At 41.3% G+C, this 25,145-nt stretch overlaps 2 protein-coding genes across 2 annotated transcripts in view; both read left to right on the top strand.

Annotated features, from left to right (window-relative positions):
- LOC139632850 (latent-transforming growth factor beta-binding protein 2-like) overlaps positions 1-16,136 on the top strand; it is an 82,985-nt gene extending 66,849 nt beyond the window's left edge. The window contains exons 30-41 of the mRNA XM_071498088.1: positions 509-631; positions 1,268-1,396; positions 7,026-7,154; positions 7,949-8,083; positions 9,127-9,330; positions 9,427-9,519; positions 9,818-9,946; positions 10,237-10,377; positions 10,983-11,156; positions 11,285-11,563; positions 11,933-12,082; positions 13,753-16,136. Coding sequence (XP_071354189.1) covers positions 509-631; positions 1,268-1,396; positions 7,026-7,154; positions 7,949-8,083; positions 9,127-9,330; positions 9,427-9,519; positions 9,818-9,946; positions 10,237-10,377; positions 10,983-11,156; positions 11,285-11,563; positions 11,933-12,082; positions 13,753-13,928 — 1,862 coding nt within the window. The 3' untranslated portion in view covers positions 13,929-16,136. The remainder of the gene's footprint in view (positions 1-508; positions 632-1,267; positions 1,397-7,025; positions 7,155-7,948; positions 8,084-9,126; positions 9,331-9,426; positions 9,520-9,817; positions 9,947-10,236; positions 10,378-10,982; positions 11,157-11,284; positions 11,564-11,932; positions 12,083-13,752) is intronic.
- Positions 16,137-17,258: 1,122 nt separating this feature from the next.
- pomt2 (protein-O-mannosyltransferase 2) lies at positions 17,259-24,723 on the top strand. The gene is made up of 21 exons (XM_071498684.1): positions 17,259-18,001; positions 18,079-18,163; positions 18,234-18,338; positions 18,464-18,572; positions 18,920-19,028; positions 19,808-19,967; positions 20,065-20,171; positions 20,251-20,333; positions 20,653-20,762; positions 20,873-20,939; positions 21,045-21,105; positions 21,206-21,284; positions 21,478-21,629; positions 21,725-21,816; positions 21,917-21,993; positions 22,081-22,152; positions 22,245-22,304; positions 22,388-22,493; positions 22,615-22,755; positions 23,184-23,295; positions 23,963-24,723. The coding sequence occupies exons 1-21, from the start codon at positions 17,691-17,693 to the stop codon at positions 24,066-24,068; spliced, it is 2,304 nt and encodes a 767-aa protein (XP_071354785.1). The 5' UTR covers positions 17,259-17,690; the 3' UTR covers positions 24,069-24,723.
- The last annotated feature ends 422 nt before the right edge of the window (positions 24,724-25,145 follow it).

Raw genomic sequence — 25,145 nt, 5'->3', positions numbered from 1 at the left:
TACCTTGTCATCTCTGAAAGATTCCTCTGATAATCAAAGGTTGGAAAAGGAAGACAGGCTTTGAATCATTTTCCTCTGCTTTCCTGCCTTTCCCCCACCTTTTACCCCAGATGCATGTACCTTACAAGTTATGCTGTAATGCTGCAATTACCCACCAATCTACAGGTAATCAAGCATATAGCATTCATTATTAATTCTTACGAGTCAGAGGGAAATGTTCTCAGCCTGAAAAGCTGAGGTAGAGGTTTTTCCTCCCTTGTTTCCTGTTTGCCAGTACACGATAAGTGCTCCAAATGGCCCATGCATCTTGTGTTCAGACAAGCGCTTGATTACACATTCTTTTCGTGATACTTATGAAAAGGAGTGGTGTTCCCTGTGGATTTAATGAAGACAGGGGATGTATGGGGCTATTTAGTGATAGTCAATATGTAACAAATCTCAACCCACACTTTCTCCGGTTATCTCTCTTAATTTGCCCGTCTTTCTTTTCCCCTTCTCTCTGCCTTAGACGAGGATGAATGCGGTAAAGACAACGTGTGCATTCGGGGCCAGTGTCTCAACACTGATGGCTCTTTCTTGTGCTTGTGTGAGGCTGGTTTCAAGTTCAATGCTGACACAGCAGACTGTGAAGGTAAGATGGAATAAAAGTCTTGTACGATGTCCTGTTGTGTATGTCATAGTGATTATTGACTCCAAATTCTGCCCTGACGTTTCCTCTCTCTGGGTAAACCAACATGTCAGCATTAGCTGTTTGATCATCATGGTGCATTTTGGCTAGAGCACACAGTTGGCTATGACTGATTATCTATAGCCAGTTGGGACTGGGCTCCAGTGAAAGTGTCCAAGCCTGGCTTTGAGGTTTTTCCTCCATGGTTTCAGGACTGAGGGGTGCCTGGATTACGTGGCTGGAGCCCTGAACTCCCTCTCTCCCGAGGGAAGTATGAATGACCCCATTGTGAGCAGGAGGTGTTTCTCCCTCTGGAACGTCTCCCTTTAGCTCCTTCACAAGTTCTTTAGTTGCTGTGATAATATTGTTCTTGGCCACTCCTGTTGCCTGCTGCGTTTACTGAGGACAGCTACACCGCAGGCCCCCTGGCCGACTCCTGCTGCAGAGCCATTACGCTGGAAGCAGAGGAGCAATGGAGGGAATAATACTGTGTGTGCGGGGGTGCATGCGTCCATGTTAGTGTCTGATAGCACATGTGGTTGTGTTTGTGCCTCTGTTTGTCAGTCACTAACCAACATCTGTGTCCCTCTCTTTTCACAGACCAGGATGAGTGCAAAGAGTTTGGGGGCTCAGTGTGTGGTACCTGGCGCTGTGAGAACACCATCGGCTCATACCGGTGCTTCATGGGCTGCCAGCCAGGCCTCGAGGGAGAAGACGCCACAGACTGTGGTGAGTGGTCAAACCACATGTAGTGAAAAGACTAGCACACACAATTATGTTAAGAAAAAGTAGGCAAATGTGGAGCCCAATTGTCTTCAGTCTCAAAAGAATGAGCCTACCTATTCTTGTAGCATACATGTTCCCCAATTCAGTCCATTTATCATTTGTACAGTAGTTAAAGATAGACAGAGAACAGAGAGTAGCCTGAAATCAACTCACCACTCTACATACTCTTCAGGGCTCTCTCTCTGCACATAGATAATGATATCTGGTTGGCATGCAGACACAAAGAGGCCGATGTGAATCAAAAGCTATCAGGTTCTCAAAGTCCTCCCGCACAAGAGACCATGAGGGAGATGAGGAGAAGTGGCCCCTGAAATTGGGGCACTTTAGAAAGAAGAGTGCACTGTCACTGGAGGCAGTGTGTGAGGCCAGCAGCCGATAATAGTCTCATCCTCCTGACAACGGAGCTAATGGAGTGGCTCTGGCAGAGAAACAAGGTGGAACCTGATCGCTGCTATTCTCCCTTTGAGAGGGGATAGGATTGTCAGACTGGCTTATACGGTCCCTTACCTCTTTGTGCCCCTCTATGGCGGAGCCCGGTCACCCATGTTGGCTGGCTAGGTTTGCAATAATGTTACATCTGGACCCACAACTGGCCAACATCAACACACACATCTCCATGACCTCCAGAATACATGGAGCCTTACTATGTGTTTACTGGCAGGATTAGACACCTTGGACTTGAGATATTAATGTGGTTTGTTGCACAACAACGTGAGTTTATCAGTCTCTGTTTTCTGTTGCTGTGTTGCTTCTCTTTGTTGCTCTCATAGAACCATAAAACAACAAATTGGGTTTATGAGAGACAAAAACAAAAGGCCAAATATTTTGCTCTTATTAAGATAGGATCCAAACAGTCATCGGAGAGTGACAGGCGAAGAGGGGAGATCAGTCTGAGAGCATCAGATTGGAATGATGTGTTGGACTAAAGCTGGAAGCTGTGGGTGTTTGTGGGTGATTGTGTATGAGAGTGCAAGTGTGTGTGTGTGTGTGTGTGTGTGTGTGGCTAACTGCAGGGTTTTGCATCTTTGCTCTTGTGTTTGTGTTAGAGAAAAGGAACCAGAGACTGCAACGGTGGTAGAGATTCACTCGGAGTGCTGCGCAGCTTCACATATTCTCACAACCCCGAGTTTTTATTGGACAATCAACAGATGTAGATCAGGGGAAAATATGCTGTTGCAGTGTTGATCAGTGACAGATCGGACCTGCGCCCCCTCCATCACCCTGATCCCGGCTACGTGCCACTGACTCTTCGCTGCACTTTATAATGTTGTCTGTCTGGCACCAGCTGAAGGGTTCAGGGGCCTGTAGTGTGATAAGAGCAGATTGAAACCAGCTGCTCACCTCAGCTCCTTTAGACTCAAAACACATCAGTGAAGTGCACATTGGTGTGTGATAAATATATATAACTGTATTATATGTAGGGGACAAAGACTTCCACTGACTTATTATATGCTATATGTCACACACCATCTTACCTGACATGCATTAGGAAATCTTGAGGTGGGACCTGATTGAAAGAGCTTCTCGCTGTCCCCTATGGCGTCACAAAACTCCCATTTTAATGTGTCTGTATGGTTGCCCAGTTATGACCACATCTGACCATCTTCCCCCCCGTTGCTATGTTGTCACGCCAGCTGTCCGTGTTTTCACTAGACCCCACAACAAACACTTCTACAGCTCAGCACTGACTCACAGCCCCGGTTTGAGAACCAAGCCCTCTTACCCTCAGAAGCCCAACACTACACACAATAGTGGCTTGTTTCACCTCACGATGGGAAGTTGTGGGAGATGCTGCCGTCACCCCAATAAAAGTCCAGGGAGGGAGCTCGATTACTCCGAGGCACTTTTGTCTGCTTGTAAAAATCATCAAATATTTAAGAAGAGGCCAGACACTGTAATTTGCAGTTTCTGTGAGGGGCGTTGTTTTATTTTTACTCACCGGCCTTTCGAAGGGGCAGCGGTTGTCTTTGGCTCCGGTCACAGTGCTCATTTAGATTTAGAGGCAATGATACAAAAGGGAAAAACAGGGTTTTTTCCGCAGCAGCGCGTCAGCCACAACTGTGCTATGAGGGCTGCACTCAGCCCTGCCATGTTACTGTACACAGGGCTATGTGTGTATGTCTGGATGTGTGTACTCCCAGGTTATTGTTTTTAGCTTTAACTCATGATTATGCTCATAAATTCACTCCAGCTATGCCTTGTCTTTAATGAGACTGGCCTAAGGGCGGAAATTGTCTGTGGTCACACTCTTGCCAACCTCCCGCCCCTGTAAATGTATAGAAATCTAAAGACTTTACCATGTGTGTGTGTGATTGCTCACACTGTTGTGCGGATGTAAGATGATGTTTTGGTTTTTTTTTTAGAACTACACACACGATATGACAGGTTCACCTCCTGAGGCAGGTTGTAGATGTGAAGTCAGATAAAGCGCATTAACATGCTTCACTGAAAACAAATACCTCACCTCATCTTTGCCCAGTTGCATGTGAAGTAACCTCTACATATGGGTCCAATCACACAAGGGGTTGCCCAGAGAATAGGGGAGAGGTGTGGGCTGCGGAGGGTGAGCCAACAGTCACTGATTCCTATATTCATGTTGCCTGCCACCATGTGCTGTAGATTAACACGTGGCACAGAGACCTACACTTAACCGCCCTCCACTACCCCCAATCCTGGGTCAGGCCATTAGGATAGGTGCCTATTGGGCCTGGGTCACCTCCTATCCTCAGCTCCTCTCATCTCAGCTGAACTCCTCACCCTCTTCCCTGCCTCACTTCTTCCCCGTGGGTGATTTTCAGCGCCGCATGTGTCCTAACGTTACTCATTATTGCATGGAAAGACTAAGAAAAGCGATCCCATGTCCTGCTGGTGTGAGACAAGCTCTTGGTGGAGTTATCTCATTTTGTATTATTCATTTTTCCCCATGAACCATTAGTGCTGTTTGTGATGAGCAAGCTGACTCTCTGTGCTTGGATGACAGATCTGAATGGCTGGTCAAGCAGTGCTGCTACTAAAACACCACCAGAATCAGATACACAGAAAAAAAAAACAAAGGCCATTAAAATTGTTTTGCTCTCGATGCTCTCATTCCTCTCTGGGATGATACTTTGATTGCATCTCATCACAACATGTGGTTTGCAACAGATTGTGTTCCATGTCACACATGAATGAAAAGCTGCTTGTAGACACTGATTATTTCATATATTAGCAGAGAGCTTTCATTGCCTTCCTACCAGACCTCCCAGCTGGCAGCCGCTGTCAGTCCAACATTCCTAACTCCACTTAAGTGCTTTACACTTGAGGAAACGTTTCTTAAACTGTTGATACCCAATACCCTTCACCTTACTCTTAGAATATATTTGATAGAGCTTTGGGAATATACTTCTTGTATTTTTTAGTTACATGCAACATATTAAAGTGTCCAAAAAACTACGCCATTATTTCGGCATCTCACTCCGCAGCTGCAAAATGCAAATCCAATGGGTTGGCGGTTTTCAGTATGTGTCCATCCATTCTTCTATGATCTTGCAGCCATTTGAGCCCACAAGTCTATTCTAGCAATTTTGGTCCTTTTCAGCATTTCCTGTGAAAGGTTTTACAAATGACGAAGACAATTTTGTCTCTGCAGTTTTATTAGCTTGTGGGAGCCCCTGTCTCTGACCCCAGAGGCATGTTAGAGAAGTGGCCAAGTCAGGACAGGAACACTGACAGAGGACAAGTCCCCCAGCAAGCCTGAGAAAGCAGTTGTCTGTGTTGGAGGGGGAGACAGGGCCCTGGCCAAGAGCTCTGTTCAAATCAAATCGGTTGTGGTTTCCCTGGCCTTCTTCCTTCCTTTCTTCGATGGATACAACCTTTATGAGTGCTCCGAGGCAGAATAAAACTGCTGTGGTCAACATATGAATGACAGAACTTCATTCTAACGTCTGAGTTTTTACCTTAACTGAGCAGATGTGTCCAGAATGAGCTTTACAAGTTATGAGGCTGTTAAGTGAAACTGATCAAACTGTAATTTAATTATTGAAGTTGTTGTGATTTTATTGTCTGAATTTTTTCCATATTTGAAATAGGTCTTCCTGTTTTTCTAAACCTCACTCCAGTGGAGTTACTATTAGTCATGGAAACTTTGAATGGAGCAGCCATGGAGGGTTGTTATGAGACTAAAACGTCAACAAAATCATGCCTGCGATAAAACAGACATAGTGGTGTGTCCTCTAATTACATCAGTGCAGCTCATATCAAATGATAGTCCTGTCTGTCAAAATATTCCCCCCTATTTTCTTTCAGAGAATATGCAAGCACTGACTTAGTGTAACAGCTAGACTGCCTGAAAAGCTTTATTATGTTTCTTTATTTCTAAACTGAAAAGAACAAGATGCACTTTATAACAAATTAATGTTTAAACATGCTAGACCTCAACAAGACTGGAACAGATGAGTAGGCCATTTTTTAAACTCTCAACTCAAATATACAGTTTCATGGAACTGGAAAACTAAATAAAAACTAACTTGTCAAGAAACAGTTTTGTTTATACTAATCGGTGTCAAGTCTAACTGACCAGTGGCCAAAGTCACATGACTAAAGTGTGATCACTAATGTCTTTGACTGTTTTTTTAACAATTATAATCAGACCTGCCCTCCAGCGGTATCAGTCTTTGGCCTCTCTGCTGCACTGGAGATGCCAAGAAATACTAAATCGTGTATGTCAGAAATTGCTAACAAATGTTGCCTTTAGACAGTGAGTGGTAGGGAATTAGCAATGCCGTTACATGGTCCAGTGTTAACTGTCTCCATATCCGTGTCTCTCCCTCCCCACATATGCTGACATATAGCAGCGTTGCTCCACTGGGTTTATTAAACTTGCTTTATGATTTATTGCCATGCAAAGAAGGAACTATTACGGGCTGCCGCCTGCCAGATTTGATTACTAACTACCATTGTGGGCCTAAAACCAAGACTTACTGTATCCTCACAATCCCTTCATAGGACCATTTAATTTTTGAGGACATCTACAGCTGATGTCGAATGCATTAAGTGGGTTTAAACAGATTTCATTGATTATAGTGGAAAGCACTTCCTGCCAGAACACTGTCAAAAACCTCTTCACAACAGATCTGCACTTTCAGCCATCTTTCTCCAACTGCTTGTAAAGTGTCTGGTAAGAATGCTGAATGCTGGCTGGAAGCTGAAAACTCCTCCATCGCTTACATTTTGCCAACGTCCCAGTGACCGAGGTGTCACTTCTCACTCCATTAACACAACCAAAAAACACTCCCTCGCAGCTTTCCAGATCCCAGTACATTCAAATTCACTGTGCTGAAGCAGGGAGAAAGTCTCCCTGAATTAACTGACACCACAGTTTGAAAACCCTCCTAATGAATTGTCTACTCAGTACACTGTGTCTACCGTGTTATGATGGAAGTGATTTCTCTTGTTATTGTAAAGTCAGAATGGTAGTGATGTTTATTTTGGATAAGCAGTGCTGTTTACTGAGGCAGTTTGAATGTCTATTGTGCAGACTGACACTGTAAATATTAACGTTGCACTCACCTCTCTGTGTGCACCGGCCTTGCAGATATTGATGAGTGCGTCAATGAAACCATCTGTGGGAACCACGGCTTCTGCGAGAACACAGATGGCTCCTTCCGCTGCCAGTGTGACCAAGGCTACACCAACCCGCCGGGAGATATGAGCAGATGTGTTGGTGTGTAACTACTCGCCGATAAATATTCATGAGCGAATCTGGTGGTATTTTCTGGTTTCTTATTGTCAACAAATAACAAAAAAAACCCAGAAAATAACAAAATCAGCATTGAACTGAGCCTATTTTCTGTATAGCCAAATCCTCTGTGCCAGAGAACATGATTGTTTTGTCCAAAAACACAATTGTGAGTCACAGCGTTGCAGTGGATGACATGTTGCTTTAATACAATGAACATGGGCACTGTACTGACTTGTCTTTGAGTTGGTTCCACACACTGTCCTGCTGCCATTAATACAAGAACAGCAAATGTGTATTCATCTGCAGATGAAAATAGTGCCAAACAAAAGCACCATTTTTCCTGTTTGAGTAATGTTTACTAAAAACTACAGTGCCCAGCTGTTTTAGGAAATTATTATCCAGCCTTTTTTTTTAATTTAAGTATAATTGTGATGCCAGTAGGTTTTGGAGAGCCACAGAAAAATAATAAAATATTGAGAGACACACAAAAGTTTTTCTTGATTGTGGTCCTTTTTGTTGAATTTGTTGTAGAGAATATAGCAAATCACCAGACTTCTTCTTTTTTGTGTATTGAGATTGAGAAAAAGTGTCCTCTTCATAGAAAATGACAAATTTTGTAGTAGAGAACTGTATAGATATGGCTTCAGTAATGATAAAGATGGCTATTTCATGCCTATGCTTTTTCATGACTTTGCCTTGACCATGTTGAGCACATTCCTGTGCGTACTGTTCTGATCCTTTACCAACCTCACGCCCTCCTCTGCTGTCTTTCGCAGACGTGAACGAGTGTGAGATGAGCTTGGCGCTGTGCGGGGAGGCCCTGTGTGAGAACGTCGATGGCAGCTTCCTGTGCATCTGCCCCAACGACAATGAGGAATTTGATCCCATCTCCAGCCAGTGCCGCTCCCTGGGTAATAGAGCAGGACCAGCGCTCACAGTGACTCACAGGACTTAATTCTCCATCCCATCGTTGGGAGACGGAGTTTTCCCTGATTTAATGAGCTGTCTCTCATTATCCAAACAACAGGGGTGACGAGGTGGACATAACTCACTCCACGTCTCTTGGAGTATCTTTTGACCTAGCTCTTTCCATTTGTTTTATAGGCTAGAGTTAAGGTTGGGTGGGTTGCCTACAAAAATTTGTGCTAGCCTAATCCCTCAGACAAATGATGAAGTAACTCCTCCAGGACAGCCAAGCGAAGGCCCTAGTTACTGTAAACCCATTTTCCCACCAAGACAAACAAGGATAAGGTGTAGTTATTGGCAATTACCGCGAAAGACACATTGCTCTCTTCCGTGCTAAAATGAGCTTCAGGGCAGAGGTTACAGATACGCAATGTATTGCAATTTCCGAATGACAAAACGAGCCTTTTGAGTCATGGAAATACCATCACATCTCAGGCTTGATAGGCGTATGTGTACACGAATTGGGCGTATTTACATTATTAAGCGGCGCGACCTCAGCGGGGATGTTTTTTCTTCTGCCTGGGCACTAAACCCCAGCTATGCCTTTGTGTACCTTTTTGCCACATTCCGCTGTTTGCTTTTGACGTGTGTTAATCAATCATGTGAGAGTGAATGGTGTGTTGACTCACATGCCAGTGTTTCCATTTGGCTAAGCCAGCAGCTTAAGGGTGAAATGCCTGAGCCCATGCCTTTGGACAAATGAGCAGGCTCAGCAGTGGCAGGCGTGGGTAATTCACTACCTGCTGGAGGCATGTGGACAGTCTCTGATGGATGGAGAGCAGAGGCCACTTGATGCCTCTGCTGTGTGATGATGTGCTACTGGAGTGTCAGATCTACTGTTACTTTCTGTCCTGGGTGATCCCACCTAAACACAGAGATTTAAGTTCAAGCATTTCTATCAGTGAGCATTTGCCCTCCTGAACTACCAAATCCCTACGACTTCCACATTTCCTTTTCTATAGCTAACCATGACCTCTGTCTACCACAGATACTGGCCCAAAACTCGCCCTGGAAGTCCCTCCATCTGCCACCTCAGCTGAGGAGAGGAAGGAGTGCTACTATAACTTGAATGATGCCAACTTCTGCGACAACGTTTTGTCTCGCAACACCACCAAGCAGGAGTGCTGCTGCACGGTGGGGGCGGGCTGGGGGGACAACTGCGAGATCCATGCCTGCCCTGTCCCTGGCAGAGGTACAACAGGAGGCTGAGGATCCATACTGAGAATTGATGTTTTTGTTTGAGTTCTTTTGCATTTTACTAATGAACCATTTCTAACTTATTTTCCAGATGACTATACCCAGTTGTGCCCTCATGGTAGCGGATTATTAACTCTGCCTGTTTCTTCTACACAAAGTCTGGGAGAACAGCGTCCTTACATAGGTACTCTCTCTCTCATCAGTGCTGACTTGTTTTATCAATATCCTTGAGAAAGGTGCACTGCCAGCCCTTGTTTTATTTATACCTGCAGCAACTTTTAAAGCCAGATAGATAGACTCTACAGCTAGCCAAGGCTTAATGGGATACCTGCATACTTGATTAATTAATGTTATTATAGTGTGGACTGACAGCTTCTTACAAGAGGAGTGAATGACATTTGAGACAGGTGGCCAGTTTTTTTGGAAGCAGCGTTTCACCACTTATGTAATACCATTGTGTGAATTTTTCTGTCTCCCCTCAGATGCAAATGAATGTGAGATGTTTGGATCAGACATTTGTAAAAATGGGCAGTGTTCAAATCTCTTTTCTACCTATACCTGTTACTGTCGCTCCGGCTTCTACTACGACAACATCCGGCTTGAGTGTGTGGGTAAGAAATTACATTCTTTATGTTTTTTAACATTTGAAAACATTCATATGACAATAACAGATGAACTGTGCTCTATCCATCCATCATCCTCAACCAGTTTGCAACAAAACCATATCATACAGAAAATCTCACTTGGCATCAAGAATGTATAAGAAATGTAATGTTCTCCAGAGGATGCTGACCTTTTAATCCTATATATGGTTTTAGTAATCATACTAATGCATGCAAATTTAATGAATTACTACTGATGTTTAATGTCTGTGCGCTTCTCTTTGTATATGTGTTTTTAGATTATGATGAGTGTGAATTTGGAAATACCTGTGAGAATGGAGCCTGTGTGAACGTGGCCGGGTCTTTCAACTGTTTCTGCAGTCCTCCATTAGTCTTGGACAGCACACGGCGGCGCTGCATTGGCCTCAATACCACAGAAGGTGTGACACACACACACTCGACACACGTGTGATATTTGCTTCTTTCTGGAAACTAGAAACAGAGAGTTTCACAATAGTAAAATGATGAGTCAATGAATCAGTTAGTTCATAAATTTAAAATTAATCCGCAGCAGTTAATCAAGTAATTTAAATCATTTTTAAGCAAAATGACTAACACTCCGAATCTAGCTTCCAAATGTTAAGATTTGCTGCCTTTGACATATCATTTGAAATTCTGTAACTTTAGATACTGACTTAAGATACAGACAAACAATTCAAATGAAATTTGTGCTCTGGAAAATTGATCACTCAATCAATGAATTAATTAAGAAAAATAATCTGCTGCAACAATAACAATAGCTAGGGTGTAGGCTAAGGACGTTCCTGCTGAGAAAGCAGAGTGGACAGTACAACAGGGTGGGTAGAATTTTGCTTTTTATAAAGTAAAAACAAGAGGTGGGAGTCTGTAATGAGATATGAGGTGGGGTTCAGTCCAGTCCGTAGAGGTGCATGTTGCCAATTTTTATTGCGGTGGGCGACTGTAATGGACAGTTGGATGGATGTCTTCACTCGCTTTGTTAATCCCTACTCATTCTGTCTCCCAGAAACTCTAGAGCCTGATCACGATGTGCACATGGATATATGCTGGCAGCGCCTGGAGGGCGACAACATGTGTGCAGAACCCCTCCAGGGACGCAGGACGACATACACTGAGTGTTGCTGCCTATACGGCATCGCCTGGAGTGGACAGTGTGCATTCTGTCCCAGGAGAGACTCTGGTAAGATACAGGATGCACATAAGGCAATGTTTACGCTGTTTAATAACTGCTTTTACATTAACACATCACTTGTTATAATTATCCAACATACAGTTGTATAACTCCTCCCTGTGTGCTTTTGTATTCAGATGACTATGCAATCATGTGCAACCTGCCTCGGAGAGGAGGTTCAGACAGTCTGCGGGAGCGCCAAGGATACGAGTACGGTCTTGAGGGGCCAGAGGATCCTGCTGAGCCTTTTGTTCCTCCATACTGGGACAGTTATGGTAGCCCTGCAGGACCTTTTGACGTTCCTGAAAGCGTTCCTCTCTTCAACGACAATGACTACAATGTTCAACAGCCACCTGTAAATGTCCCCGTCCCACGGCCACCAGAGCACCAGCCACGACCAGTGGATTCTTATGCAGGTGGGTATACAGAATACATCCTTTTCATACAAGGACACACTGTGAAGCTTTTCATCTCCAATATGTATTTGTGAATATTACATATTATGTGCATGAATGCACTGACAAGTAAAATGCAGGCAAAATATGATTTTCAGCTACTGACGATTATAATGATTACATTACACTTTATCATTAAACACTACACCTTTTTTACTTATTTATGTCTTATTTGTCCTTAAGTTGGTGGGAACTTTCACACTCACGCTGTTTTCACATTGTCATTTGATACATCGTTATTAATAATTTGCCATTATGCATCACTTATAATGAGTTTGGCAGCTTTGTTATTGGTTAACAAACATTTGTGTTTTATCTGCATCCAATCAGAACGCTACGAAGGCTTTGAGGGTCTCCAAGCAGAGGAATGTGGAGTCCTGAATGGGTGCGAGAACGGCCGCTGCGTTCGCGTGCGAGAAGGCTACACCTGCGACTGCTTCGACGGTTACGAACTTGATCTAAACAAGATGGCCTGTATAGGTAGGTTCTATCCCCAGCAACCTCTGATATCTTTCCCAGCAGACCACCCACACACAGACTCTGTGCTCCAAGTAAAAATGTTCAGGGACTTCCTAGAATCAATAGAGAATCAATCACTGCATTTCATCTTGTTTCAAAATGTGGTGTTGAATCTTGAGCTCAAACCACAGTGAACTCTTCCTTCAGGTTTAAGCCTGTTTGAGCTCGGTATTGGGTTAATTTCAGTGAGGTAACTCTTCATGCAGTATATCATCATGCTCAAGGAGAAGCTTTGAATTTAACAACCTTGCATTAAGCTATGTTTTATGGGAAACTAATGAAAGCGGTGTACTCCTCAAAACCACTGTGTGTTACCCTTTGGTCTGAAATTCCCTAGTCGCACACTGCCAAGAGTAAGGAGGCCTTGAATCTTAGCCGCTCAGTGTTTTACATGCGATATTATATCTTTTAACTGTACTTTGTTTGTTTTGCGAGAAAGTGAGACTGTCTTGTTGTAATGAAATGCTGTGTTTACAATATCCTGTCTGCGTACAAGCTTATCAGCTCCAAGGCCAGCCATTTTCCCAAGGAAAGCGATCGAATTCCGACACTGTGGAAACATGTGGGAGCTTTGCAACTCGTGCCATGCCTCTTTTTATAAATATCACCACCAGCATTTCCCCAGCAGAACATGACATAAACAGAAGAAGGGTCATTTGAGATTGACTGCTATGAAATGACAATCAGACCTCCCATGCTGAGAAAGGGAAAGAAAAATCTCTTGAAGGCCAAAAGGAAATGTAATCCAACGCATTGTTAATTTTAACATCATTCTGAACCGTTCAGTGCTCAAGATGACTGAGAAGTAAAGTTCAGACCTTGTCCCGCCGACACGCAACATGACGGCATGTTTGATTAAAGATATACAAGATGAGATATTATGCAACATTGACAACTTAGTGCCTCCAAAGCCGGACCTTTGTGGAACTAATTAAAACAGCTTTGTTTATTGTTCACAAGATTGTATAAAATATTTAACAATCTCATGTCAAGGTCCATTTAGTAACTGTTCTGAGGCTTTTGATCATATCACATGATCTATATCTGCACATGGATTTTGGCCAGTTGTCATGGAATTTGCAACTAATGATTATTTTCATTATTGATTAATCTGCTGATTGTTTCCTCCACAAATCAAATGTCTTGCTCTGACCGGCCAACAGTCCAAAACCCCAAATTATTCAATTTACTACAGTGTAAGACAAAGACAAGCAACAAATCCTCACATTTTGGAAGCTAAACCAGAGATTTGTGCCTTAAAATTGACGATGCAGTTTGAGAGTACTTTTTTTCTCATTTCTTTTAATGAAGGCCATGGGATATGACAGAAAGCTACTAAATGAACCTTGAGGTCAGGTTATTTTGTAAACTGCTGTTTTTAAGGTCAAGAATACACTTTGGTACTTGAAATCAATGTACATTAGAATATTGCAGAAAGAAAGAAAGAAAGAAAGAAAGAAAGAAAGAAAGAAAGAAAGAAAGAAAGAAAGAAAGAAAAAAGTCAAAGTGAAATCATTTGTGTGAAACCTCAAATACCCTTAAGGCCACTTAGCAGCAGATGTGATGCAGGCAGCTGTTTCAGCTGTGAAATCTCCCTGGTGACTAACTCCTCATGTATCCTCTTCCTGCAGACATAAATGAGTGTGAGGACATCAGCGACAAGGTGCCCTTGTGTCAGAACGGGCAGTGCATCAACACAGAGGGATCGTACAAGTGCACCTGTTTGCCGGGCTTCGTGGCCTCTGCCCAACCACACAAATGCATCCCAACGATCCCGGAGTCTGGGCTTAGGGAGACAGGAAACTGAGACAGTGACTGTTGGAGCGCTTGCTTCTCCTGCTCCCTCATAGATCACCTTACACACCCTTCTGCCCTCTTCCCCAAGGGCCTGGCACTAAACCTCCAACAGTAACACTGAAACGTCCAAACTCGTTTCCCTACATACAGACACACACAAACACACAAACACACACACACACTCACACACACACACACACACACACACACACACACACACTTGCATTCAGCATAGACCACATTCATATGCCCCTCGTACACATTTAAGAGGACCAGGAAAACAGTGCAGTGAATGTATTACATGGGATTTAGTATTCACCAGATATCCATTTGCCTTAAAGGGATTTTGTGGACTGATTTTTTTTATTCAGTAACCCCAGGCAATTTGATATACAGATATATTTTCCATATTATTTTCTCTGTCACTTCTTTTTTTTTGTTGTGTTATTTATTTCATCTAGCTGACTGGCCTCTGCAAACTAAGAAAGCAACCTATTTCAGAAGGCGTACTTGGTTCCTCTTGTTTTATTTGTCTCAACAATTGATTCAGAGACAGTGTGAGGAGATAATATTTGTCTTTTGTAAAGGAAGGAATGCCTTAAGAAATCAGCCACTCATAAAACAACTTGTGCATCACTGTCCAACCTCTTACCAATATTATCTCACTGAGTCATTGTAATTAGCTTTGGCCTTGGACTAAATGAAGGTCAAGGTTTACAAACATCACAAATTTGAAGGAAGAACTTTCCCCACAGCAGCCTTTCTGTACTTCAAGATTTACCACAAACTGAGGTTGAAGAATTTCTGGACCAAGAACTGGGAAGCACACAGTACAGCCAATCTTTCGCATTAAAAGCTTCAGCCTTTACGTGGACATGGAAAGACTGTAGATGTATATGATGGTCTATGTAATGTTTTGAAAAAGATGCAATAGGTGTTACCTGCCATCTTCTGTTTGACACCATTATCCCAATCTTAACACAAGCAATGAAGTAGGAAAACATGGACTCAGTTGCTGATCCCAATTATTTTTTGCTTCTTAAAAGTATTAACTTGTTATATACTTAACCACCAGGACTTTTCGAAGTTTGATTCAAGGCTATGTTCTAGCCTAACTTCTGAAATTATAACAAAGTACATTAGTTGAAATTATCCACAAATATCACTGCTTTAACTGTGAGATTGGACACTTTATGCTCCAGTGTCACACAGGCAAAAGGATTTCTCATTCAGCTGCAATGCAATTGGATCCCATATCTCACATCAGACAATTCCCATGTGTGCATATCTGAATGCATGTAAAAACAGAGGCTTTGTTGGAGAGGTTTGGTTTATTTTGTACAGATCTAGTACTATGTATTATTTTTGTTACATATTCTCTTAATGCATTATAGCACAACCAATAATTTGTTTGACATAAAACTTAAAGTGTAAGAAAAATCTGGCATTATAGCTTTGTAGATTTATACATGTCTGTAAAAATGTTTTTTAAAGCATATCTTTTTATGTATGAGGAGAGTGGCTGACACTGTACCAGAGGAACTGTGTGTATAACCTGCCCTGTGGAGCAGACAATGAAATATATTTTTGGAAGTGGCAGCACTGTTCTAATCACAGACATTTTGTCTCTTCAAGTTCATTACAAAGACAATGCTTTTGAAATGCAAGCACCAGCTTACATGCGTCACAACTTTATGGCTAAATATTAGTAATTGTGAACATTATTTCTTTTAGTTTCTGTTGGGTCCTTTTGTCATGAATGTATCATAGACTGTATCAGCTTACTCATTTAGTTTCTGAATTCCCTCTCATGCCTTTTTGTCTTTTATATTCAGGTTTAAGAAAATTATGGCATTATTTGTCTGAAGGACTGAACTTTTGTGAAGAAAGCTCAGCAGCAATATAAAAGTTCAATTCTAACTTTGGAGGATAACTTATGCCCTTAACCTGCATTCATAATCTACAAACCTACAGTTGTACAGATGCGTCCACTTGATGTCCACTGTATTTTACTGTGCTGTTCAAATCATCACCTAAACCGGACCAGAAGTTTAACATTTAGGACAAAGTTGGAATATTTAAAGCCTTTCAAAACCACAAATAACTTGAGATAAATGTCTTGTTGTAAATCTGTGGTCATTGGAAATATCATGCGCATTCATTTTGTTTACCTCTTGACTGTAATCACTATCAGTCATAAAAATAAAAATATAAAAATATCTATCTCTTTGATGGTTTACTTTGAAAAATGGCATCCAACACACCTAGCATTCTCCATGAGTATATTCACAGTCATTTGCTGCCATGAACTAACGGTTATAGAGACATTAGATATCCTTATACCAAGCAGCGTAGTTATTGAATAGTTTGGTGCAGGTATGTACATAGATAGCTATCACATTAGTGTGTAACTGATGTGTGTTTAGCAGTGGTGGAAGAGGTATTCAGATTCTTTACTTAAAAAGAAGTAGCCTAATAACACAATGTGAAAATATAGTGTTATGTTATTGTTTCAGTAAACAAATTTAGTAAAAGTGTAGAATTGTTATTAGCAAACGTGAAACTACTGAAACTATCAAAAGTGAAAGCATTTATTGTGCAAAATGACCTCATTTAGGGTTTTATATTAGTAGATACTAGTGTTAATAAAGCATTTTTTTTTTTTTGTACAAAGGCATGTTTGCAGCATTTTAATGTTGAAGCTAATTTAACTCATTGATATACTATTGGGTGGTTTGACAAAGTAACTTCCTTTGTAAGATCATAATTTGGTTTTTAAATGTAAAATCTTAATCTACAAACCACTGCCAAATGAATGTAGTGGAACAAAGAGTACTCTATGTCCATAATATTCCTGTAGTCCTCTGAGATGTTGTGAAACAGAAGCATTGAGTAGCAGAGAATGGAAATATTAAAAAAAAAAAAAAAAAAAAAAAAAAAAAAGTACTTAAAGTACTTGAGCAAATGTGTTTGACTACGGGTAGAAACCGCAGACTTTTTATATACAGTCTGTCCTCTGGATTATAAATAAATCAGAACTGGGGACCAGAAATATCCGTTGTATTAACAGAATCACATTTCACAAGAAAAGACATGAAAAAAAAAACAGTGTACTGAAATAATTTACTATACCATATCTCCCTCTTGTGGCCAAATGGAACTGCGCAATCTCTGCTTTTCCAGCTGCTCTTCCACAGCCTTATCCCATTGGCTAACCGGGGACGAGGAGCTATTCCAGAAGGATTCTGGGAAATCGTGTTTACCCTGATATACCGTGCCCACATGAATAATACAGTGGAATACACCTCCCAGAATTCCCTTCGCTCTCTACGTGTGTCGAGGACTGGAGCTACAACCTCTCGTGTTCTGGCTGTGCTGCTAATGTAAATCTTTAAACACAGAAACGGTGAATTTTAGGCGACAGAGAGAGGCGGGCACTTTGTTACTTGTTACTATTTGGGACCGGATATTTTTGTTAGATAAAGGAAGCTAGGATAAGTATGTTATTGTTGAAAATGTCCCGACATTGTAACTAATATTATGTCTGTTAATTTGTTGAGTAGGAAAGGTGTGACAATCACTGCCAGTGTTACATCTTCTTTATGTCCACGCTAAATGCAGTTATTTGACCCTGTTAGTGTAGTTGCACATCATCTTGTCACCACTTATGAACTAGCTATTAGTATATGATTTGATAATATTACCAAAATATTGCCTGGCTTACCTGGCTTGGAAGGAGGTCTAGTCATTTTATTCCAGGTTTTATTTCCTCATGGCAAAAGAAGAATGCATTACACAGTGCATCAAAACGGGGGACACTTCAACACTACGAAACAGGAAAACCTTTCCCGCCTCAGAAAAGACCTTCCAAACCCCATCCCCTCCTGTGTCAAAGGACAAAAACTGTCAAACTGCTGGGCTCAAGCCAGAAGATGACACTCAGTCCTCAAATGGGACATCTGCTCAGTTTTTGGCCAGAGGAACTTTAAGTAGCGAGCCCCAAAGCAGAGCGTTGCTGATGTTGGTGGTGGGCCTGTCTCTCTCTACACGCCTCTACAAGCTGACGGAGCCCCCTCATGTGTGGTGAGTAAAACACATGCACTTTATTCTGAGCATCATAGTGTGCCGTTTGTTCACAGTGACTCGTTTTGGTGTTTCAGCTGGGATGAGACGCACTTTGGAAAGATGGGGAGCTACTACATCAACAGGACCTTCTTTTTTGATGTCCATCCTCCTCTTGGAAAAGTGAGATGGCAAATTATCCTTTTCATGTAGTGAAATCTCTCCAATATTAACCTCTTTTACTCTGTCCTAGATGCTGATAGGTCTTGCAGGTTACATGACCGGCTATGATGGCACCTTTCCGTTCATAAAGCCAGGAGATAAATATGAACACCACAACTACTGGGGGATGAGAGGGGTAAGCTGCTTTCCACAGTAGAGAAACTGCTCTTTTGAATATATACATATAGTGTTGTCACAGTTTTAAAAAGACAACATGTATTATAACTGCTGATATGTCTGTCCCACCCCTTTGCCCTACAGTTTTGTGCGGTGTTGGGCTCCTTTCTCCCAGTCTTCGCCTACCTCATAGTGCTGGAGTTGTCTCAGTCTCACACTGCTGCTCTCATCACTGCCACTCTGCTTATATTTGGTGAGTAATCATCCAATTGTTTAAAAAGGTCGCACGACTCAAGAACATATTAAAGTTGCAATACACCAACAACTGTACCTTCCAATTTCTTTGTTTTTCTCTCTGAAAGAGTAAAAGTAGGTTTTGATGAAACCTACACATTTTGGGAGCAGAGAAATAATTTCATAATAATTTTCATTTTATTTTATGTATATTTTGCCAACAACAATTTTTGATAAATACCAGAAGTTTCTTGTATCTGAAAAAATCAATTTAAATGGCAAATTGTATTGATAGGATTAGCAGCGTGCATTCATCCTGTTGGATGAAGGAGCATGAATCTGTGCTTCATTTCGCCCTCCTGACAGACACTGGCTGTATCACCATTTCCCAGTACATCCTGTTAGACCCTATACTCATGTTCTTCATCATGGCAGCAGTGCTGAGCATGGTCAAGTTCAACCAGCAGAGCTACAGGTGGGTGGAACAGGTAGAACTTTAATTTCAGTTTTTTATGTCTCTGCACCAGTGACAACCAGGGCTGGAGACATTATGTTTTCGGGTTGTCTGTCTGTCCGTCCATCCCATTCTCAAGAAGCGTTGAGGAATTTCTTGAGAAATTTGCCATAAATGTTCACTTGGACTCAAAGATGAACTGATTAGATTTTAGTGGTCAAGGTCACTGTAACCGCACAAAACATTTTTAGCCACAATTCAAGAATTTACACAACAATTATGACAAAATTTCACACAAATGGTTAAGACTTATATGATGTGATTCTGAATAAACAGGTCTGTAACCTGAAAATAATCTAAGTGGCGGAGGCACACAACCCCAGAGTGGTAATTCTAGTCTATCGTGTCCTTTGTGGTGTAGAACTGAAACTTGTAGCTGGTCAACAGTTAACAAACGGATGACTATTTTGATTATTTCTTGACAATTTTAATTACTTTATTATTAAATAATCAACTCATTTTCAGGTACAAATGCCACACATTTACTGTGTGGCTTGTTTTGTTTTTTTATTTCACATCCTAATCGAACACTGTTGTGGCATCTTATGATGGAGCTCTGTCTTTATTATTACAATATGATGCAACAATTGTAATTATAGTCCTTAGGCACTACTAGTTTTTTCTGATAAGAACAAATCTTCAGATAATGTTTAATGGGTGGAACATAAGCATGATATACATTGGAGATCTTTTTTAGAAGTAAATACACTTGATTGTTCCCTGTTTGTTTTTGTTTTCAGGCCTTTCTCTGCCTCCTGGTGGCTCTGGCTGGTACTGACGGGTGTAAACCTTGCTGGAGCTTTGGGGGTGAAGTTTGTGGGTCTGTTTGTCATCCTCCTGGTCGGATTGAACACAGTCTGGGACCTCTGGAGGCTTCTGGGAGACCTTAGCCTTTCACTGGTAAACAACAGTAAACAATTTTTAATGGTACTGATGACAGAGTGTCGATGAGTAATGTTTCACATTTGGCCGCTCCTCTGACTTTTCCTGGCTGCAGGTGGACATTGCAAAGCACTTCCTGGCTCGAGTTGTTGGGCTCATCCTGCTTCCACTCTTCCTCTATGTTACAGTATTTGCCATCCACTTTGTTGTGTTGAACAAAAGGTGAGTGTGATGACTGCTCAGCACACAGACTAGTATCCACAGCATTGTGTGGGCCATCATGATTTTTCTCTCTCACCAGTGGACCAGGAGATGGCTTCTTCAGTTCTGCCTTTCAGTCCCGTCTAATCGGGAACAATCTCCACAATGCATCCATGCCTGAGTGTGAGTCCCAAACACATGCGTGAATAAAACCACATGGTGCTGCAGCTGTGTTTACTAAAACACTAATAAGAAGATGTGAGGGAGGTCAAAGAGAAATGTAGGCATTCCTTCAGTATTGATGACAGCCAGATGGGCTGAAGCCTCTGCTTCATAAAGTTACATAAACTTACTCTTCTGTCTTATGTTCAGTTCCATAATTTGCTGGTGTCACTTTTAATGATGTTTAAAAAGAAAGAAAAAAAGAAAAGGAATTTTCCATTTAATGTACTGTGTTTTAAAGATGTGGTCCGACTGATACCTTGTTGTTCTAATGATGTAGACTTGGCATATGGCTCCACCATTACTGTGAAAAATCTCCGTATTGCTGGAGGCTATTTGCACTCTCATTGGCACTTATACCCAGAGGGAGTGGGAGCACGGCAGCAGCAGGTCAGGCTATAGGTTCAACTGTAAAACATCCACTATCATAATTATTTATGCTAATACCTGTGATCCTTTTATTCATTCCAATAAACACCTTTTTTGCTTCGTCCTTACAGGTGACAGCCTATCTGCATAAAGACTACAACAATTTGTGGCTTGTTCACAGACAGAATAATAATGAATGTGAGAAGATGAGGTCGATTTACTGTAATTTAAGAGTAATTGAAGTCATAAGGAAGTAATGTATGAGCCTCTCATTGTTATTCTCTATTGTTTATCTTTATTAAGCTCAATCAGGGACCCCTGACCTGGTTCGGCATGGTGACATCATTCGATTGGAACACAAAGAGTACGTAATCCCAGCTAATTTATATGATAAAATCTAATTTTAATCTTAATCTCCATCTGTGCTCTACAATGTAAATTTCTTTTTTTTGTGGTCCCTTCAGAACATCTCGCAACCTTCACAGTCACCTCCATGAGGCCCCTCTGACCAAGAAACACTTCCAGGTTACAGGCTATGGCATAGTGAGTCTAGTCCACCATATCTGAAGCACAACAGTCGACTTGTGACATGTTACACAGTTCCTGGGTAGAACTGATGTTACCTTTTGACTGCCGTTCAGAGATGCCAACCTGTCATATTGCGATTGTGATTTCATGTTGTTATTATATCTTCATATGAGCTTAACACGCCACTGTATCTTTGGTCTGTTCTTAGAATGGCACAGGAGACGCTAATGACCTGTGGCAGGTGGAGGTGTGTGGAGGTCAGAAGGGTGACCTGGTGAAGGTGCTCCGCAGCAAAGTTCGCTTTCTGCACCGAGCTACCGGCTGCGTGCTTTACTCCTCTGGAAAGACTCTTCCAAAATGGTAAAACTAATCTTCTCGGCTCTGACTTAACTTCCTCTTTTATTCAAGATTTTTTGTGTGTGTGAAAGTGTACTTTAAGTTTTGTTTCCATTCAGGGGCTGGGAACAGGTGGAGGTGACATGTAGTCCCTACTTGAAAGAAACTCCAAGCTCACAGTGGAACATTGAAGATCATATCAACCCCAAATGTATGATAAACTCAGTACTTGTGCTCCTACATCTTTGTATATATGTGTTGATGTTAAACGCTAACCAACTTTTTACTTTTCCTTTTGTATGTTTGGCCAGTGCCTAACATTAGTCTGTCTGTGCTGAAGCCCCATTTTCTGGAGATCTTACTGGAGTCCCACATTGTTATGATAAGAGTAAGAAACACTGAGAAAATCCATGTGTGCTTAAAGAATGTATTTTATTAGAAACTATTTATTGGAATAAAAAACGTGTCTCTTTAGGGTAACAGTGGCTTGAAACCCAAAGACAATGAGATGAACTCCAAACCCTGGCACTGGCCCATCAACTACCAGGTGCACAAAATGATTTGCAGTATAAAAACATTGAAATGAAATGCATGCATGGTATTTTTAACCATACATGTTCTTGGTTTATTTCTGTAAAGGGACTGAGGTTTTCAGGAGTGAATGAGACAGAGTATCGTGTTTACCTGCTGGGGAACCCTGTAAGTCAAGTCTCATTTTCCCACTGTCGCTCTTCTCGGACCAATGTCCATTAAAATCCTCATGATTAAATATTCTTTTTCAGGTGCTCTGGTGGATGAACCTGGCCAGTTTGGGATTGTATCTGATCATGGTGGCAGTGGCCTCTGTAGCCCTCCAAAGAGGTTTCCCATTGAGCCAAAGAAGAATAGGTATAAATATTGATTTGGGCAGTTTGTTTTTTGTAAACTGCGAGATCATGGTTGTAGCAGCAGTAAAAAGATGATTTAAACATCAAGTAAACGTTGTGTTGTACTCCACTCTGTGTTTCAGAGCACTCTCATGTGCTTAAGAGAGGGGGAGGACTGCTTCTTCTCGGCTGGCTGCTTCACTATGCACCTTTCTATAGTATGGGCCGTGTACTCTACTATCACCACTACTTTCCTGCCATGCTCTTCAACAGCATGCTAACAGGTATTAAATCCCACTGCACTTTGCCTTCAATTCTATTCCATTAATAGAACAGAGGTTTTCAAACTGTGAGGCAGAATTGAAGGTCAGAGATGTGAGGCAAAGACACTGCACGGGGCAAATGAAGGTACCTATTCATACTTGTTCTCAGTCCTAACCTGATGCTGTCTGGGGATATCACTTTCTCCTTTGTCCATTGTGAATACATTGTCTGTAAATCTGTTCCACAACTTTTCTAAGAACTATCAGGATTTTAAGTTTGCTTCAGTATCAACTTAATCCAGTGATAGCTGTCTGTACTCTAAACAGGGCTGTAGCCCACACCCATTTTTTGTCTGACAGGGTTTAAAGCTTTGAAACCCCCTGATGTAGACGAAGCAGTCATGTTGGCCGTGGTTCACTGGTTAAAGCATTGTGTTTCTTTCTCACAGGAATTACACTAGACATCCTTTTAAAAAGTGCTGACTTGCTGTTCCGCCCACCTTATTCTGATTGGCTGCAGCGAGCCGGGCAGATGGTACTGCTGTTTACTGGTCTTTACAGGTGAGCTGACCAGTAGAGTCATTACTGTGAAGGAAAGTATTTGTTGTAGTTCATTCTTATGCTTTCATAAAAGGTTTATCATCAGTATGTAATGTCTGTTGCATTTACTGAGGTTAAACAATTGTTTTTAAACCCATTTTCACTGCTGTGTGTTGACGTGAAGATGAAAATTAAGTCAGTGATATTAAAATAGCTGTTTAATATTATTTATTATTTGATATTATATCATTTTTTGTTCTCTCGCTGGCAGTTTGATGACAAGATTGATGCCACTCTAATTTGAAGCTACAGTCAGCAGGCGGTTAGCTTAGCATAGCACCAAGATAGAGAAGATAGTTAAGGAGTTGGAGGTAGTTATGCTAAACTAAATTGTCACCATGTTGTACTTCCAGCTTAATGTGTTAGTTATCAGTCTCCCCATCTAACTCTTGGCAAGAAAGCGAATACATTTCAATACAATACATTCCAAAGCGTCTATACTATTAACAACAGTCACAATACTGTCAGTGAACACAACTTGTCTGTTGCAGTGTGGTCAGTTGAGGCTGCAGTCACAGCTCTCAGAACTGGCTGAGGGACTGTGATTTTATATTATAGCATATTTTAAAGATTAAAAGCACTTATTTGACTTTGTGTGAGTCACTGTACTCCATTCCCTGTCTGTTAGTTTCTACCTGTTCCATCCACTCTCCTATGGCATGACCGGACCTCTGGCACACGAGCCGGGCAGCGCAATGGCTGGCCTGAAGTGGATGGACTCTTGGGAGTTCTAGACGACTTTGCATGAAGATGACATGGATGAAAAGATGTATAACAACTGCTCTTAATATGAGGGACTTCAAGTAATCATGTGTCTGACACACTTGTTGTCTTAGAGTGTTTTCACATTGAACTATTTTCATACAGTACTGACTGTACACACTGTTATACTACCTGTCCAAGTATTTATGTTTCTCAACATTTCCAAGTATTGTAGTGTAAAGAAAGAGAGACAAGACAGACTTGAATCAGAATATATGAAAGCCAGAGTGTTGTGGAGTATTTGAGAATAAAGATCCAGACACATAATCATCACCAAGCTGCCTTAACTTAGAACACATCTTACATCCTGAACTTAGTGTGTACTGTCTGTATCACAATAATAAGCTAAAGTGCCTGGAACTAGTGACGAAAGTTTTAAATGCTGCATCTCTCTACTCATCATTTTAACAAAACATTTGTTATGTAGCTGTAGGATATCAGATACATCCATTTTGTTTTTGTTTTTTTCTTTGTTTTTGTCTTTTTGTTGTTTATTTTTGCAGTTGTCTTAATCTTAGTGTCTATGTACTGTCAGGTACTGGATTCTGTTTTGACACTGTAAGACTACTACTGACTCTCAGTGTTGTGCTCATTTAAGTGTGATTAATAAACTATGATATTCTTGTAGTCTGTTCTTACTTATGCTCATATCATCAGTGTTTCCTTTTGGTTCTTCTTGTGTCACCAATATTCACTTCTTAGCACCCTTAACTGCACCCTCACACTCAACACAACCTTACATGCTATATTAACTTTGTTTACCAACATGTTACAACCAGGTAACTCCATATCAGGTAGACAGCATGGTGCTCTAGCTGCCAAGCAGCTACCAAGCAGCCCCTTTAGCTACTGCACCATAAAGCATTAACTTGGACCACAATATAAGCTCAAAGCTGCATCAGGAAACCTCTGAGATCAAAAAATTCTTACAAACAAGTAAGACAGATACAGTAATACAAGATATTCCACAAAATCAGGAATAAATAGAAATGTGCTGATATAGTCATGTAAAAAATTTTAATAAAATTTTACAATAGTTTTAATCCTTG

This window comes from Trachinotus anak, unplaced genomic scaffold (assembly GCF_046630095.1).
Source record: "Trachinotus anak isolate AG129_WGS33_773 ecotype Australia unplaced genomic scaffold, CSIRO_AGI_Tana_v1 ptg000015l, whole genome shotgun sequence".
In the NCBI taxonomy this organism is placed as follows: Eukaryota; Metazoa; Chordata; class Actinopteri; order Carangiformes; family Carangidae; genus Trachinotus; species Trachinotus anak.
The sequence above is the reverse complement of the archived record's forward strand: the minus strand, read 5'-3'. Positions and strand labels throughout refer to the sequence as shown.

Bases quoted from the DNA above. Each gene is read 5' to 3' on its own strand.
- pomt2 (XM_071498684.1), top strand. From the start codon at position 17,691: ATGGCAAAAGAAGAATGCATTACACAGTGCATCAAAACGGGGGACACT. The intron at 20,940-21,044 runs GTGAGAAGATGA...ATCTTTATTAAG, and splicing joins CAGACAGAATAATAATGAAT to CTCAATCAGGGACCCCTGAC. The intron at 21,106-21,205 runs GTACGTAATCCC...TGGTCCCTTCAG, and splicing joins ATTCGATTGGAACACAAAGA to AACATCTCGCAACCTTCACA.